The 13,971-nt window shown below is 40.9% G+C and overlaps 1 protein-coding gene across 3 annotated transcripts in view; it reads right to left on the bottom strand.

Annotated features, from left to right (window-relative positions):
• The window catches only part of LOC132979172 (laminin subunit alpha-3-like), a 60,188-nt gene extending 46,617 nt beyond the window's left edge, over positions 1 to 13,571 (bottom strand). The window contains exons 1-2 of one of the 3 annotated variants that reach the window (XM_061044745.1): positions 13,193 to 13,571; positions 12,538 to 12,690 (exon numbers count right to left, since the gene is read on the bottom strand). In XM_061044745.1, coding sequence (XP_060900728.1) covers positions 12,538 to 12,690; positions 13,193 to 13,450 — 411 coding nt within the window. In that variant the 5' untranslated portion in view covers positions 13,451 to 13,571. The remainder of the gene's footprint in view (positions 1 to 12,537; positions 12,691 to 13,192) is intronic. The other 2 variants (XM_061044743.1, XM_061044744.1) reach the window with 2 other exon arrangements.
• Positions 13,572 to 13,971: the final 400 nt, after the last annotated feature.

The raw sequence follows: 13,971 nt of genomic DNA, 5'->3' as shown, positions 1-13,971 counted from the left end.
CCATGTAAATGAGAGCCACCTCTATAGAGTCTTCCCTTTGATAGGGTTGAAGGCAGGCCCACACTCGTCGAGCATCCCTCAGCGCCTTGATGAAAACCCCCGCCGGCAATTGAAACAGTCAGGCTGCTATCTCTTCTGAATGAGGCAGAGAGCTAAGCTAACACTCAAATCAATTCAAAAGAAAACACAAGCAAAGGCTGAGCTGTGGAGTCATGGACTGTGTCAAAAAGGATCCACTTTTATCTTGATGGATATCTACTCCAAAACAAGAAGAGTGGTGGCCTCGGGTTCAAGTGTTTCTTAGGCTGATGGATGGTGAGAAAGGTCAGAGCTCAGCTTAGGGATCTGTTTGGACTTGTGAAACTTTAAAAAATTCCAAAAAACAAACAAAATCATTAGGTGTTCAAAAAGCCTTGAAAAGCCTTTTTGAGTGGCCGACCATTATTCACTGTATGGCAAAACGGTTCTTTGCTAAGTCAAATGGCTTAAAATGATTCTTCCTGAACGTGAATGGGGTGTGTCTTGAAATTAATCAGAGACCACTTCCACCCATGTGCAACAGGATGTGCAAAAAAAGACAAACGGTGCACGCCAAGCAAACAAGAAGTGGGCTGTCATCCTGTTAAAAAAAGAGTTGCCTTCTATCAATAATCTGTTTCTGCTGAGGACCGGGAGGAAGTTCAGTTCACACGGGCTGCCATGACGTTAAGGGGAGGCCAGGGGAAGGGAGAAAGGGAGTGAGATGGGAGAGGTGGTGGGGGGTGGGGGTGGTGGTAAGAGACGTGCTGGCTGGCATGCAGACCCATCTCAGATTCCAAACATAGCGCCACATTCCCCTTCCCTCCTAATGCCCATGCAGAGCATGCCACTGCTTTCAGGATCCTGTCGCTGACAGTGACCCACAGCAGTGAAAATCTTCTTCAACACTTGCCGTGGCTACAGTCGAAGATGGTGACTACAAGGGATTCTCCCATTGCCCGAGAATTATCAGTCATGAATAATTTGGTTCCACTTCTAGTAGAATTGGAAACTGCGCCTATGAGGTTTAGTGGGATTGACAGCCATTTGCATTATTTTACCTGACGGTCCTAAATGTGAAAAATCATTCCCCTAAACTAACTTGCTGATGAGTCTGCTTGTCTGTCAGTTCATGTATCATAGCACACATATCTGTGTTCAAATTCTACCTGATTCTAATTCTCTGATGTTTAGTATCTAGGCTGAGGAACTAAACACTGGTGAAACCATTGGGGCCTCTTTATGGGATGTTAGGGTTAGAAATAACAAAACCTTTGAGAATGTTTTTAAAAATTCTTTAACCTCAATTTCGGTAGAAAATACGGATATTAGAGTTGTACAGAAATCCAAAACCAGTGGAAATATCAGCCCAGTATTCTATCTGTCATTTTGTAGCGGGTATTGCTGAATATGCCAAATGATGCACTGGTTTGAAACTATTACCAATTAGCCCCAAAATATACACTTGTTTCAGGTAAAATGATATGGTGACAAACACCAGCAGTGCTAACACCAAATGTTTGTATTTTTAATCTCATTAGTCTGTGAGGGGTACCCAAGCATTGGAACAAGTGTCAGGAAAGACATTTTTTATTAGAACATCTCTAAATCAAAAATATTAAAATGTCAGCAATCAGTATATTTTAGTGTCTGAGTCTGAACTGAAAAACAGTAACAGTACCTAACTGATAACTGACAGAAAAAATACATTTTAGAAATTGTTCATTATATACTGATGGTCTCATTTGCTTTTGTGGCTTATAAAGATGCATTTATATTTATTAAAGTCTGTTTCACAACAGGCATGGAACTCCTCACAGGAGTTTTAAATAACTCTTCCTAAAATGTACTGAAGCTAAATGAAATCCTGTAGACATTAATTCCACAACATATACATAATAATATTCAATTCTTGTGCAGTCACTCTTTTTTTTAAATATGTAACACAAATGATTAAACTTCAGTGATGTGTTTTCATGAAAACAATTACTTTGTGTTCTCTTTTCAGATGATGAGATGGTATTTGCATAGTGACCTCCAGCAGACACATAAACCCAAGATCAGTACTGTTGGGGAAATTACTAAGACCTTGACTTCACACACGCAATGATTCATGAGACTCATATGGCTTAAGTTGAAGAAAGTTTACACATACAAGAATACTCCGGAGCAGAGATGGAGTAGCAAGATCACGTCTGATGCTGTGTCCCTGCTATGCCAATTCTCCCAGTTTCTATATATTATATAGAAAAGACGTTATTGACGTCGAGAGTCATACTGACCTAAACTAATCTGTGATGTCAATTTGGAACAGACACTAAGTCTACCAAACATGCAGATATAAAGGGGAAGACCCTTGACACACTAAGCTGTCCTTGGTCATCTAGTCACAACTGAACACTATCAGGTCTGACTGATATCAGAGAACAGAGAACAAACCAAATTATGTTTCATTTAAATCTAAATAGTTAATAAATTCTACCACAAATACCAATCGAGCTTACATGTAGTGATGGCATTCACTGTGGTATCTTACTCTAACTTAACACCAGTAAACCAGCAGAGTGATGGTGAGAAGAATCCTTCAAAAACAATCCCAGTCAGAAACAGACAAGGAGAACTTGGAAGACAGGACCTGTCCCGGCAAATCTCTTCCTATGAATTCAAGCCTGTCTCTCCCACTACCTCCTGCCAGTATAAACACACCACTCTTGATATATGTCCAGCGCCTACATATTGTTTGCAGGGAGCATGAAATATTGTGATGGCACGCTAAGCACACCACACAGGATTCCAGTGGCGTACAGAGACATGAAACAGATTGACAAGCTTGTGGCAAAAAAACACTTGAGCAGCTTCATCCTCTGCCCCTCCCTACATCTGCAGCCCCTGGCTTTAAACAAGGGTGTCATGCCAGGAGGTTTAGTGCAGGAGGTGGGTGGGTTGGTGTAAAAAATAAAAAAAAAGGTCAGGGGTTGAGTTGTGACAGGTATGGACTGTTTGACACCCAGCCCCCCGCCTTCGCACCCAATCTCAAATTCCTGACCTTGACCCCCTATAATAGTGTCACATATACACAGCATAAAGTATCCAGATCTCCTTTAACCTTCCAAATTAACACGACAGAGTCACACAGACAACCAGGTCCCTCATGACCAAACACCATTTTAACAGCAGTCTATTAAAATGTTCCCTTTCAATACGCGTGTGTGTGAATTCATGTTGACAAAACACAAACGGACACATTCCTAAATCTGTTGACCCCCCAGACCTTTTCATGCCAACTGTGTGTTTGTGTGTGTTGTTATCTCCGCAAAGGCATAAGCCTGGAGGGTATCAAGTGTCTGTGTTGTGTTCTAATATAGGCATAGTGTGTCTACATGTGCGTGTATGTCAGTCATCAGCTAATCTTTCCGACAAAAAGACATCAGCCTAATATTTTTGTGCACATTTATGCTTCAATGATAGATAAAATGTTGAGGTTGGAGCATTTGTTGCTATCGAGGAAGAGAATAGGGATACCCTATAAATATGTATACTCAATCCTTTTTCTGCAATGGACAATCTTGTTCTCGCTATGGATAAACTTTCATGTTTGTGTCGAAAGTTTTTTTATTGACATTTTCATTAAGATTTGCAGGTCTAGACAACCAGCTACGATGTGCCGTGCCAGTCAACTCAGCCATGCCCACAATTATACAAATCAAAACAAATCAGTCATCAAAAATGCACACCATAACAGTTTTCCACTACATACACAATGAGCTATAGAGACCAAACCCTTTTTTGTACTGAGCTGTAAACATGTTTATTTTCACTTTAAAACATGCAATAAAGGATACCAAATAGAAATCTCTGGCTTTTGGAGCCAGCCTCAAGTAACTGAGTTTCAGAAAACTGCTGTTATTTTGCTTCATTTTTCAACAGCAGGGATTGATGCTTGGTGTATTTAAAGCTCATGCGAGGCGTTTTAGCTAGTTTATTAAACACACACTGTAACAAATACTGATGGCTCTGTGTGACTGACACAAGCAAACAAGACCATCAGCAACACGTATTTGAAATAAACACAAGATACTTGTGCCCTAATGAAAGGATAAGCGCTCAGTCAAGAAACCCCTCATCTTAATTATTATTAATTAATTCATCTTAATTATTCCCCTCTGATAACTTACACAACCTACCACATGCCGCCTTCAACAGACCCAGACTCTGTTTCGGAAAGCTAGCTAGGTAGTGACAACCACAAGGCCCCACTACTCAACCATGTTGACCAATGGGCAGCAAGAGTCGGGACAACGCCGTGGTTATCAAGTGAGAACCTCCCTTCACAAGTGTTTTGTTAAACTAGTCCCAGGACACCTCTGGAGGGACAATTCGCTCAAGAATTTTTCTATATTGTTAATTATAATATCTGTAACTACTGCCATGGGGTGGGTGACAGATGAGACAATTTAGATCATGCTGAAGAAACGTTTTTTTACAAATTACATATCACAATGAGTGATGTATCTGACTTTTAAAGAGCCCATATTATGCCCTTTTTGGGGTTCGTATATTTAATCTATGTACCTACTTTTGTACGTTCACAATAACTAAAGTCCGAAAAAAGTGTCTGTTTTCATGTACTGCTCCTCCTTGCTCCCTCTACACTCTGAGTCCGTCAGCTGCACTCTGTTGAGCCCCCACTGTTAGACCCCACGTGGGCCAAGTCTGCTCTGATTGGTCTGCCGATCCGCTCTGTCGTTATTGGTCAGTTGCTCAGCACGGTTCTCGGAAATGTCCCGCCTCTTTTACCATATTGGAAATGCAGCCACTGGCTCCGTCCGAGCGGAGCATAAACATTAGCACCATAGCACTACTGTGCTACCGCAGGCTACGGCATATCGTGGGCGTGCTACAGAAGTTAACGGGCGTGCAACATGAGCTGCTGGGCCTACCACAACGAGCCAATGGGCTTAGATCAGTGATCTCACACTGACAATGACGTCGGACTGACAAATTTTTATCGAGGGGGGCTAGAACCGAGCGTTACATGCGGCTAATGCTACAGCTAACAGGAGGACATAGGAGAAGCTGCGTTTCCGTGGACTTGAATTTTGGCACATTCATGCACAGGACACTTGGAAAACACACTGAAGAGCATATAAAACCAGAAAAAGCATAATATGGGACCTTTAAAAGGAACTAGAATGATCATTTTTCTTCATATGCATATACAGGACAAGATCAGAAAAGAGATAAGACAAACAACTTCACACAGGGGGCACTAAAAACAACACAAACCGAAAGTCCCTCAGTGCAGCTTTAATAGAATTAAATATATATATTAAAAAAATAACACAGTGGCCATTTAAAACATTCAACAATTTTTGCCTGATGCTGAAACGTGCTCGTTCATTAACCCATAACTGAGGATGGTTTACAAATAAATAAATATAAAAATAAATAACTACTTGGGCCGTTGCAAGCCTCTTTTTTGCCCTTTTCATGGCTGAAAAAACTGACATCCATAGAAGAAAATTAGTCTCTTTTTGAAGCATATGATCTTTAGATTAATTTAATAACAAATATGTTCTGGTCCACTAAAGCTAGACCTAAATCAAGATGAATAAATCCTACTCTTGTATTCTTCACTGCCCATCTTGACAGTCAGTGCTGTATCAAAGCCTGCTTCCCCATCAGTGTTTCCCTCAGCATTGACCTTTGCAATTGGGTAATTGTTAGGTTGTGGTTAAGCAAAGCAGGTTAAGGTGAGGGTGAACGCATATCAAACAGACAAAACCAGGAGGGAAATTTGAGTGGCAATTTAGATAAGCCTTTGGGAAAGCCCTCCTCTCACTACAGCATTTTGTTTTTGAATCTGGAGGCTGTGGTGGAAGTCCAAATGTAATAAGTGAGATTCAACTCTTATCTTTTTAAAGGAGGTTTTATTCTGTATTGTGTGTGACAAAAAAAAAAAATCTAAAACCTTCATTCCACTACTGTCATGCTTGACACACATTCTCTACAATTGCTGATCCCCACACACACACACATGAAAAAACACACCTTATGAAGATCTGCTATACTGCATGCACTTCTATAAAGTAGTGGCCCCTGACAGCTATTGCACAACTACTGAGAGTGATAAATGTGCAATCTTAAGTGTGAACTGACTCAGTGCTGCTGTCTGTACTTATCCTGTAACTTGCCCATGCATCATGTTATTGAGCTGTAGAGCCGTGTTTCAGAGAAGAAGAAAAAAAAATCATAAAGGCCAGATTGCGTGACCCTTTGCCAGTTTTTCCTCATTTCTGTGCCTGCCATATTTATAATCTCACTGTGTTGATTAAATGAAGTGTGTGTAAAAGGACTAGTCAGGAATTTCTCACAGCCTCTTGATAAGGTGCTAAGAGGTCTAATACACGTATTGTCTTTGATTTCATAATCCATGACTTTGATACTAAAATTATGTTATTTATTGCCTGTAAGAGCAGGTACGGTTTGCCACCATGAGAAGATTAGGTGTATTAGAGACAGTATTTATCTATATACATGGATGGATTCATTATATAATATTGTCATTTTTTTGAGTATAACTGAAATTTCTATTTTTGATCAAGTGCTACTCATCAGAGTATTGTATTTGCCACATTTCAAATGGCATGCCTGACAGATTAAAAACAAAAGTCACGTGAAAAGTCCTGATAAAGGAAGAATTAATTCAGCAGTGGATACTTGGGAAATCAGCTGCTGCATCAGAAAAGGAGCTGCTGATGTGTCTGTAGCTGCATGAGGGCAGAACTGTAAGTTTACCTTACCGAGCATCTAGCTTTACTGAGCACCGACTTCATGAAACATCAAGCATGCACTCTGATGGGACATAATTCAAACACACACAAGGTTGCATGATGAACAGGTGCATGCTGGGTCTGGTTAAATGCTAAAATATATCAATTCTTCAGGGAAGACTTGAGTTTGCTTTTAAACTTGTATCTTAAGCAATGTTTGTGTTTTGTTGTTTTTGACAATAATCTGTATGGAAATTCTAATTGTGGAGCCTTCATTAAGCACAAAATGTTTGAAAGCCGGACAGAGAGGCTAAAGAGACTGGTTGTCAAATCCACTGAGAAAGATCAAGCAATAAAGATGAACTCACAGAAGATTGGTGGAGGAGAATTCTTTACAGAGAATTGCATTACGTCAGGTGAGTACAGCACAAAACTGAATGATTTTACAAGGGAGGACATCAACAACCACCGCATGGCACAGCAACATAGGGCTTGTGTGTAAGATCTGTGCAGTCTGTCTTCAGCTTTATTTTGTGTGTTTGTGAAAGCAGCCACTGTGGAGTGTATGTTAAAACATCTTTGTGTTGTCTGCTTCTATTATATCTTATTCTGCTGGTGATTCTATATATATATAAAAAAAAAGACAATATTGAAAATCCCAATCCTACTGAAGAGCCCCACATAGCCAAGAGGACAAGATCTAAAGTGAGATCAGAGTCCTGACAGATAAAAGCCATCTGAGCGTGCTCCTGAGAGTCTGATGTGAGATCAAAGGAATGCAATTTAAAGGAGAGGAGGCATCTCCTTCTGTCGGAGCGGATCAGCCTTGCCAGACAGACAGGGCACACTGCAGCCCTGTGACAATGCAATGTACAACTGTTTGTCTTTGTGCAACAGGTGGGCGGGGGAAGGGGCGAGGGATAGTCTGGTGTATTTTACTCTGTCTCCATGACAGAATTAGTTATGTGCAAACAAAGAAATGTTGGCAAAAAGTCACAAGTGAACTGAATGTGTAACAGAAAACACAGTATGAGCAGGTTTCTACTTGTTAGCAGTCTTTACATTGTTCATGCATGAGGCGCAGCTGCTTAGGAATTCCCTTTTTCCAGCATTGATCACTACATACATGCCTATTAATACAATGTCATATCACACCATTACACAAGCCTAAGAAGCCGTGCATAGTTTGAAAAAGGCTAGAAAATAAAGCAAATGAAGGATTCATTTGTGAGGTTTATCAAGCGTTTATATGACTTCATATTTATTATCAAGTTCATCACTCATTCACCACCGCACAATTGTCTTATTTAGCCATATTAGTGTTAGTGCTTATATAACGTTTATATTTAATCTTATAACTTTGTACATTGAGAGCACAGTTATTGAAGACAAATTCATTGTGTGTGTGGTGTGTAAGCATACATGGCAAATAAAGCTGATTCTGATTCTCTTTTTTAGTCTTCTCCAAAACCTTGAAAGTTGAGCACAAAAATTAAAGTAATATAACCTCCATATGTCTATACAACAAGTGTAGGACTCATCACATTAGTTCCTTCCCCCTCTTTAAATGACCTGCATATTGGCAGGCCTATGTGCATGTTTGACGAGTAAGCATGCAAGTAAGGTGTGATATTTTTCATGAAACAGTCCGATCAATTAGGTGTAGGAAAACTCCTGCCCGCACTTCCCATTGCATCAAAGTCTGCGTCAGTAAACATGTGAGCCCTGATTAGCATTTCCATGTATGAGCTGGTGAGGAGGGCCATGAAAAGGTGAAAAGATCCCACATTAAGCCCCACAAGCTAGGATGAACTTCAGTCCAAAAGTGGGGCTGCTATAGGGCTAACTAGCATGAGGTGAATGTTAGTGGAGTAGTAAATATCTGGCGCCTCAGGCAGCCCAGCTAAAGAAAGGCACTTACATCAGCTCCATCGTCACAACTGTAGGAAGAGACATATTGTCTCTAGGGTCTGACTGAGCATGCTGTAAGACTAAATCTTTATAACCAAGCGTATTTTTAACACAAAAAATGGACCTATAAATTGTCTAAGATTATTTAGGCTACACTATTTAAGCACATGACATCTCTATTTAGATTAAAGCCTCAACATACAAATCAGTTGCATAATTTGGAAGAAACCAGCCATGTTTCAATCTATGTGCACAAGGTCATGTATGCACGCACACATCATGCATGGCTGTGTGTTTTAAGTTCCAAGTTAGAGGGCAGATGTCAAGGGAAAGTGGAGGGTTTTAGTCTTCAACTTGTGTGTTTGTGTGGGTGTCCTGTTAAAGTACTTTCTCACCACCAAATTACACCACCTCTTCATTTCCATCCATTTGTTAAGTGAAAAGAGAGGGCTATTTCACTTTCAGAGGGGCTTAAAAAGAACCAAAACCTCTGCGAGAGTCTGAGAGCACAGAAAGGATGTCACACAATACGGCCTGGAAGGGTTTGGACACAAAAGGGGGCGACGGCTGCAAATAAAACATTCAAACCAACTTTGGTGGGAGGTGGACTCCTCAGAAAGGGGATTAGGTTCCAGGGGAATGTCTCTAAAAATTGAGTCCTTGGAAGCTTTGTCTCTTGGCAATTGCAAAACTTTGCACAGTGCCAAAGACACTACACTAAATCGGAACCAGACCTACCTCCAAATTTAGATTGTCAATGTGCTTATTTACATCTCCTAGAAAATAAAAGGTATAAAAACCAAACGTTACAATCTGTTGAGCAAAAATATCCTATAAATCACTCCGAAACAACAATTATGTTTCGCAATTTGTCCTTTTAGAGCCACAAAACCAAAAATCCATCAACAACACAATAAACACCTGTCATCAACAGCAATAATCCTAGCCTTAACTTTAGAGTAAAAATACCATTTCAGTCCCTTGGACATCAATCTGTCCAACTTATCAGACCTTATTTTAAACCAATATTGATCGATGTTGAGTCAGTGCCTAATACCAACCAACCAACGTCAGCTCAGTCTCATCAGTTTGGAGACAGACAGCAGTAAGCCTCGCTATGTTTGACTCACATGGTCTACTCTGGGCTCACTCAGGCAGATAAGCACATGTGGTCAGGGCTCCTAAAATACATTCCCCAGAAAAAAAAGAGTGACTGGTATTCTGATACATGGTGTAAATGTTTACCAGAACAATGGCTTGCCTACTGTGTCCCTTAAATAGTTTAACGACCGGGCAAAAGTTCCTGGAAATGTCACCAATATCTTGATGGGAAGAGGTGTACAATACATTTATAACAGAAGAGATGTTAGTTCTTGGAGATATGAATGCATGCGGCGAAACAAATAGTAAGAAGATAAACATATAGAAAGCAAAAGCTATAAAATGTTTGCAAATGTAAACTTTTTTGGCCTTGATAATGATGCTAGATTGAGTGTCAGGGGATCATTGCAATGCATCCTCAGGGTTACATGAATGTCTATACCAACGATTTATGGTCGTCTCTCCTCTAGATGTTGACACGTGTTTACGACTCACAAATGTCAATCTTATGGAGGCACTGGTAAGCAGGAGTTCTCCAGAACGAATAGAATTCAATCACTTGGGGACCAAGAATGTCTGGAGTGTCTGCAGTTTTAAAATATGTCAGTCTGGACCAAAGTGTTGAACCAAAACTTTGCTACTGAAGCGTAAAGTTGAATGTTCCAGAGTGCTGATGTATCTCAGTTAGCAGAGCAGGGGCTCCATGTAGAGAGGCTACAGTGATCGAACACACTGATCACTGGTTTGACTCCCAGCCCCGACCATTTGGTGCATGTCATCCCCAACTCGACCTCACAACATTGCCTGTCTCTCTTTAGCTTTGCCTGTCAAATAAAGGCAAAAAAAATCACCAAAGAAAACGTCTGAATTTTCTGCCCAGCTGTCTAATTTGCTTTTAGTCTGATTATCTTACACTTAGTTTTCCTGGTGTTCCATGTGGTTCCGCTTGACAGACAAACCGGAAACATCTCCATAAAGAAAGAACTGCCTCTCTCTTTGAACCTCAGCCTTTTAACATAAACATCAAGTCTACCATTTTCTAATATGCCCACTGAGTGCTGTATAGAACAGAAAAGCCACCTGCATAGGTCTTGAAAGAAACCGCAAACCCCATTCATTGGGTTCTAGCCCTCATATTTCATTGAACACATCATTTATCCTCTGGATTTGGAAAAAAAAAAAAAAAAAAAAAAAAAAAGCCCACAAAGCTATCAAAGCTTCATGTGGAAAAGTCAACAGGCAACTCTAGTCCTGTCTTGGATAATGCATGAGCTTACATGTGTAGGGTGGAGAAGAGAAATAAAGGAAGGTACCTACAGGAAATCTCAAATAGCTGCCTTTTTCACAAGTGATATTGTATTCATATTAGTCAAGACTCCTCTTTTCCTCAAATTAGGCTTTAATTTTTCCTTTAAATAGGATTTTTACTAAATCATTTTTTTTTTATTATAACAATAATATGCTTAGGAAGCTGCCAACAGATTACTTTTTTGTTTGTTTTGTTGTTGTCACACATTTGAACCCTCACAGAATCAGTTGTCCTTACCAAAGCTAATCTGCCTCACAGACTACGGTACAAAGTCTCAGAACAAAAACAACCATATGGCTTAAAAAGCAATAGTGGCAGGTGAGCATTGTTTACAGTCACGGTGGTTGCATGAGAGGCTAAGAACAGAAAAATGTGTGTGACAGGTGTGTGTGTGTGTGTGTGCGTGTGTGTGTTTGTGGTTGAGCCGGGGGTGTAGTGAGGGAGAGCAGTGTTGTGTGGATGGTAGCCATTGTCAGTGATCTAGCCACGCTCCTTTTAGCACACCGTAATGCAATAATGCTGCTTTCACCGCTCCCAAATAAACTGAGCATTACCACGTATTAAAGTCAGACATCCCTGAAGGCCCTGCATGTGTCCATCCTTCTCTATGTCGAGACTATATTTAGCAGTGAGGGATCTCTGCTCAGCCCAGTCAGTCTAAAAGCAGAGACAGAAAAGCTGCCACCCATTGTCAGACACAGCACCCACAGGGAGGCAAATATGCAACACGTGCGGATAGGAGCGCCTTTATCGCTCTCTCTCTCTCTTTGTAGTTCATTTCAAAACTAGGCAAAACCCTCCTCAATAGATCCAGTCCTCCACCTGCACTCCTTGAATCTGATTTCACATCCTTCTGATCCCTAATCCCAAGACAGAATTCCTCTCTTTCCTCACAGTGGATAATTCACCGTGAGGTGCAATTTTATGGGCTGTGAGTCAAGCTCCTGCTAGAGACATGGGTCGTGATGGAGGCCTTTTCTCCTGCCAAAAGGGCGTGAATCTGATTCCTGGCACGCATCCAACTGCAGCTCATTAATCACATGATCACCATAGGCTGAGGTGATGAAGCTCAAACTGAAAATAATATCATTTAACACATTTGGGGGGTACTTGTAAATGAAACAACATATGTCAAGCAACTTTCCTATAAGCATATATCCGCAAGAGGTATTCGGCAGCATCAACAACAAAAAAAGTCAAAACAAAGCAATAAGGTGCAAAATATCTCAATGTTCAATTTCACAGAAGTAAAGATGCCCACAAAGCATTTATAACATTTTATAAGGCAGACAACACTTTCCTTCTCTCCCTTTTGCAACATCCAGGTGCTACATTCTCCTGTCACCACACAGCAGTCATTATTCACAATGCAGGCAGCAGCAGGTAAACAGCTGTTCACAGCACAGTAAGATATGATAATCTCACCTGTCCAAGGTCCAGGGTAACATCCACCTCATTGTAAACCATTCCCCTGGAGAGAGGAGGGCTCTGCCACCACCGCTCCGTCCCATCGATAGCACTGGTCACAGGATGGGCTTTGCTCGGGTCCACCGCATTGCAGTAGTCACAGAATTGACCCTGGATGGTGTCAAATTGTTGGTATTCAGAGACACACACAACCAAATAATTGCAGCAACCTACATGCACCCAAAAATGAAAGGGAGGCAGGCACTGGCAGATATCTAACCTAATGTAAATGTGAACAATATTGCAACCACAAAAGAAACTCAAGTTGCTGTTCTTAAAGTAGTAGAAGGACTTTCAGTGAAACTCCTTGGGGTGCCATTACACTTTTGAAAAGACATTTCCTGAACAAAACTTAAATACAATGGTGTAAAACTTTTTCTGGCAGTTGTTCAACTTGGTCATGGTGGGCAGAATTGTCAGGGCTTATACAAAGAAACAGACATGAGTTATAGAGGACCATATTTAGATATGGTATAAATATGTATAAATATGTAACAGTCAGCCTACTTAAGAGCTTAAAATGTACTTTTTACAATGTAATTACAAATACAGTGCCTACACGTTGTTGTGATTCACCTTTGCGCATGTAGCAAAAAGAAACAACTTTTCTTACCTGTATATTCTGAGTAAGGACTCCGTCGGTCGGTCCTCCGACTAGTTTACAGTATAAATCATATCTCGGTGCCCCAGCCTCATCCTGGCCGCAGGTTGCTGTAGCAGAGATACTCGCCCCCTGAGCGAGGTTGAAATACGGAGGACTCAAACTAAAACCTGTTTCTTGTCCATTTGTTTCCCTGAAAAGTGTTATTGAAAAGGTGAAAACTAGTGCGAGGAGATGAGCTCTCCTCAACTCTCTCGCCATATTCCACATTAAAGATCCCAGTAGATGCTGAGAGCAACCCGCAGCGTGTAGGTCTTGTCATCTATAGATCTCCATAAAACCTAATAGGCTGCTCGAGCTTGGCGCGAGGACTGCACGTTCGATGCTGACAAAGCTTTGAGTTGGTCTTCCTCTGTTGACAGTGTGCTCTCTTTCCGCCACATGTTTCCAAACTAACAACGCCAATTCCCTTTTCCTCAGCAAACTGTACGCCACACTGCAGCTATCAGGTGTCAGGCTGTCGACGGTCTGAGCTCGACGCTAATCCACCGAGTGGGGCCAAAGGTCTCCTATCACAGTTTGCACTGCGTCACCCAGCTGCACGCCTGATTTGTTTTCTTTTCGCGGTTTAGAAATCTCTCGCTTTCAAACATATCACAGGCTATAACAGGCGCATTTGAATTATTTTGCCTACGTATAATTAACGACCTAGAAAACTTATTTTGAGTATCCTAAAAGTCATTTAAAAAGACAACTTTGCTCATTGCCTCTTAAAAAAAATACTAAGTATA

This window comes from Labrus mixtus, chromosome 8 (genome assembly GCF_963584025.1).
Source record: "Labrus mixtus chromosome 8, fLabMix1.1, whole genome shotgun sequence".
In the NCBI taxonomy this organism is placed as follows: domain Eukaryota; kingdom Metazoa; phylum Chordata; class Actinopteri; order Labriformes; family Labridae; genus Labrus; species Labrus mixtus.
This window is presented reverse-complemented; position numbering and strand designations above follow the sequence as displayed.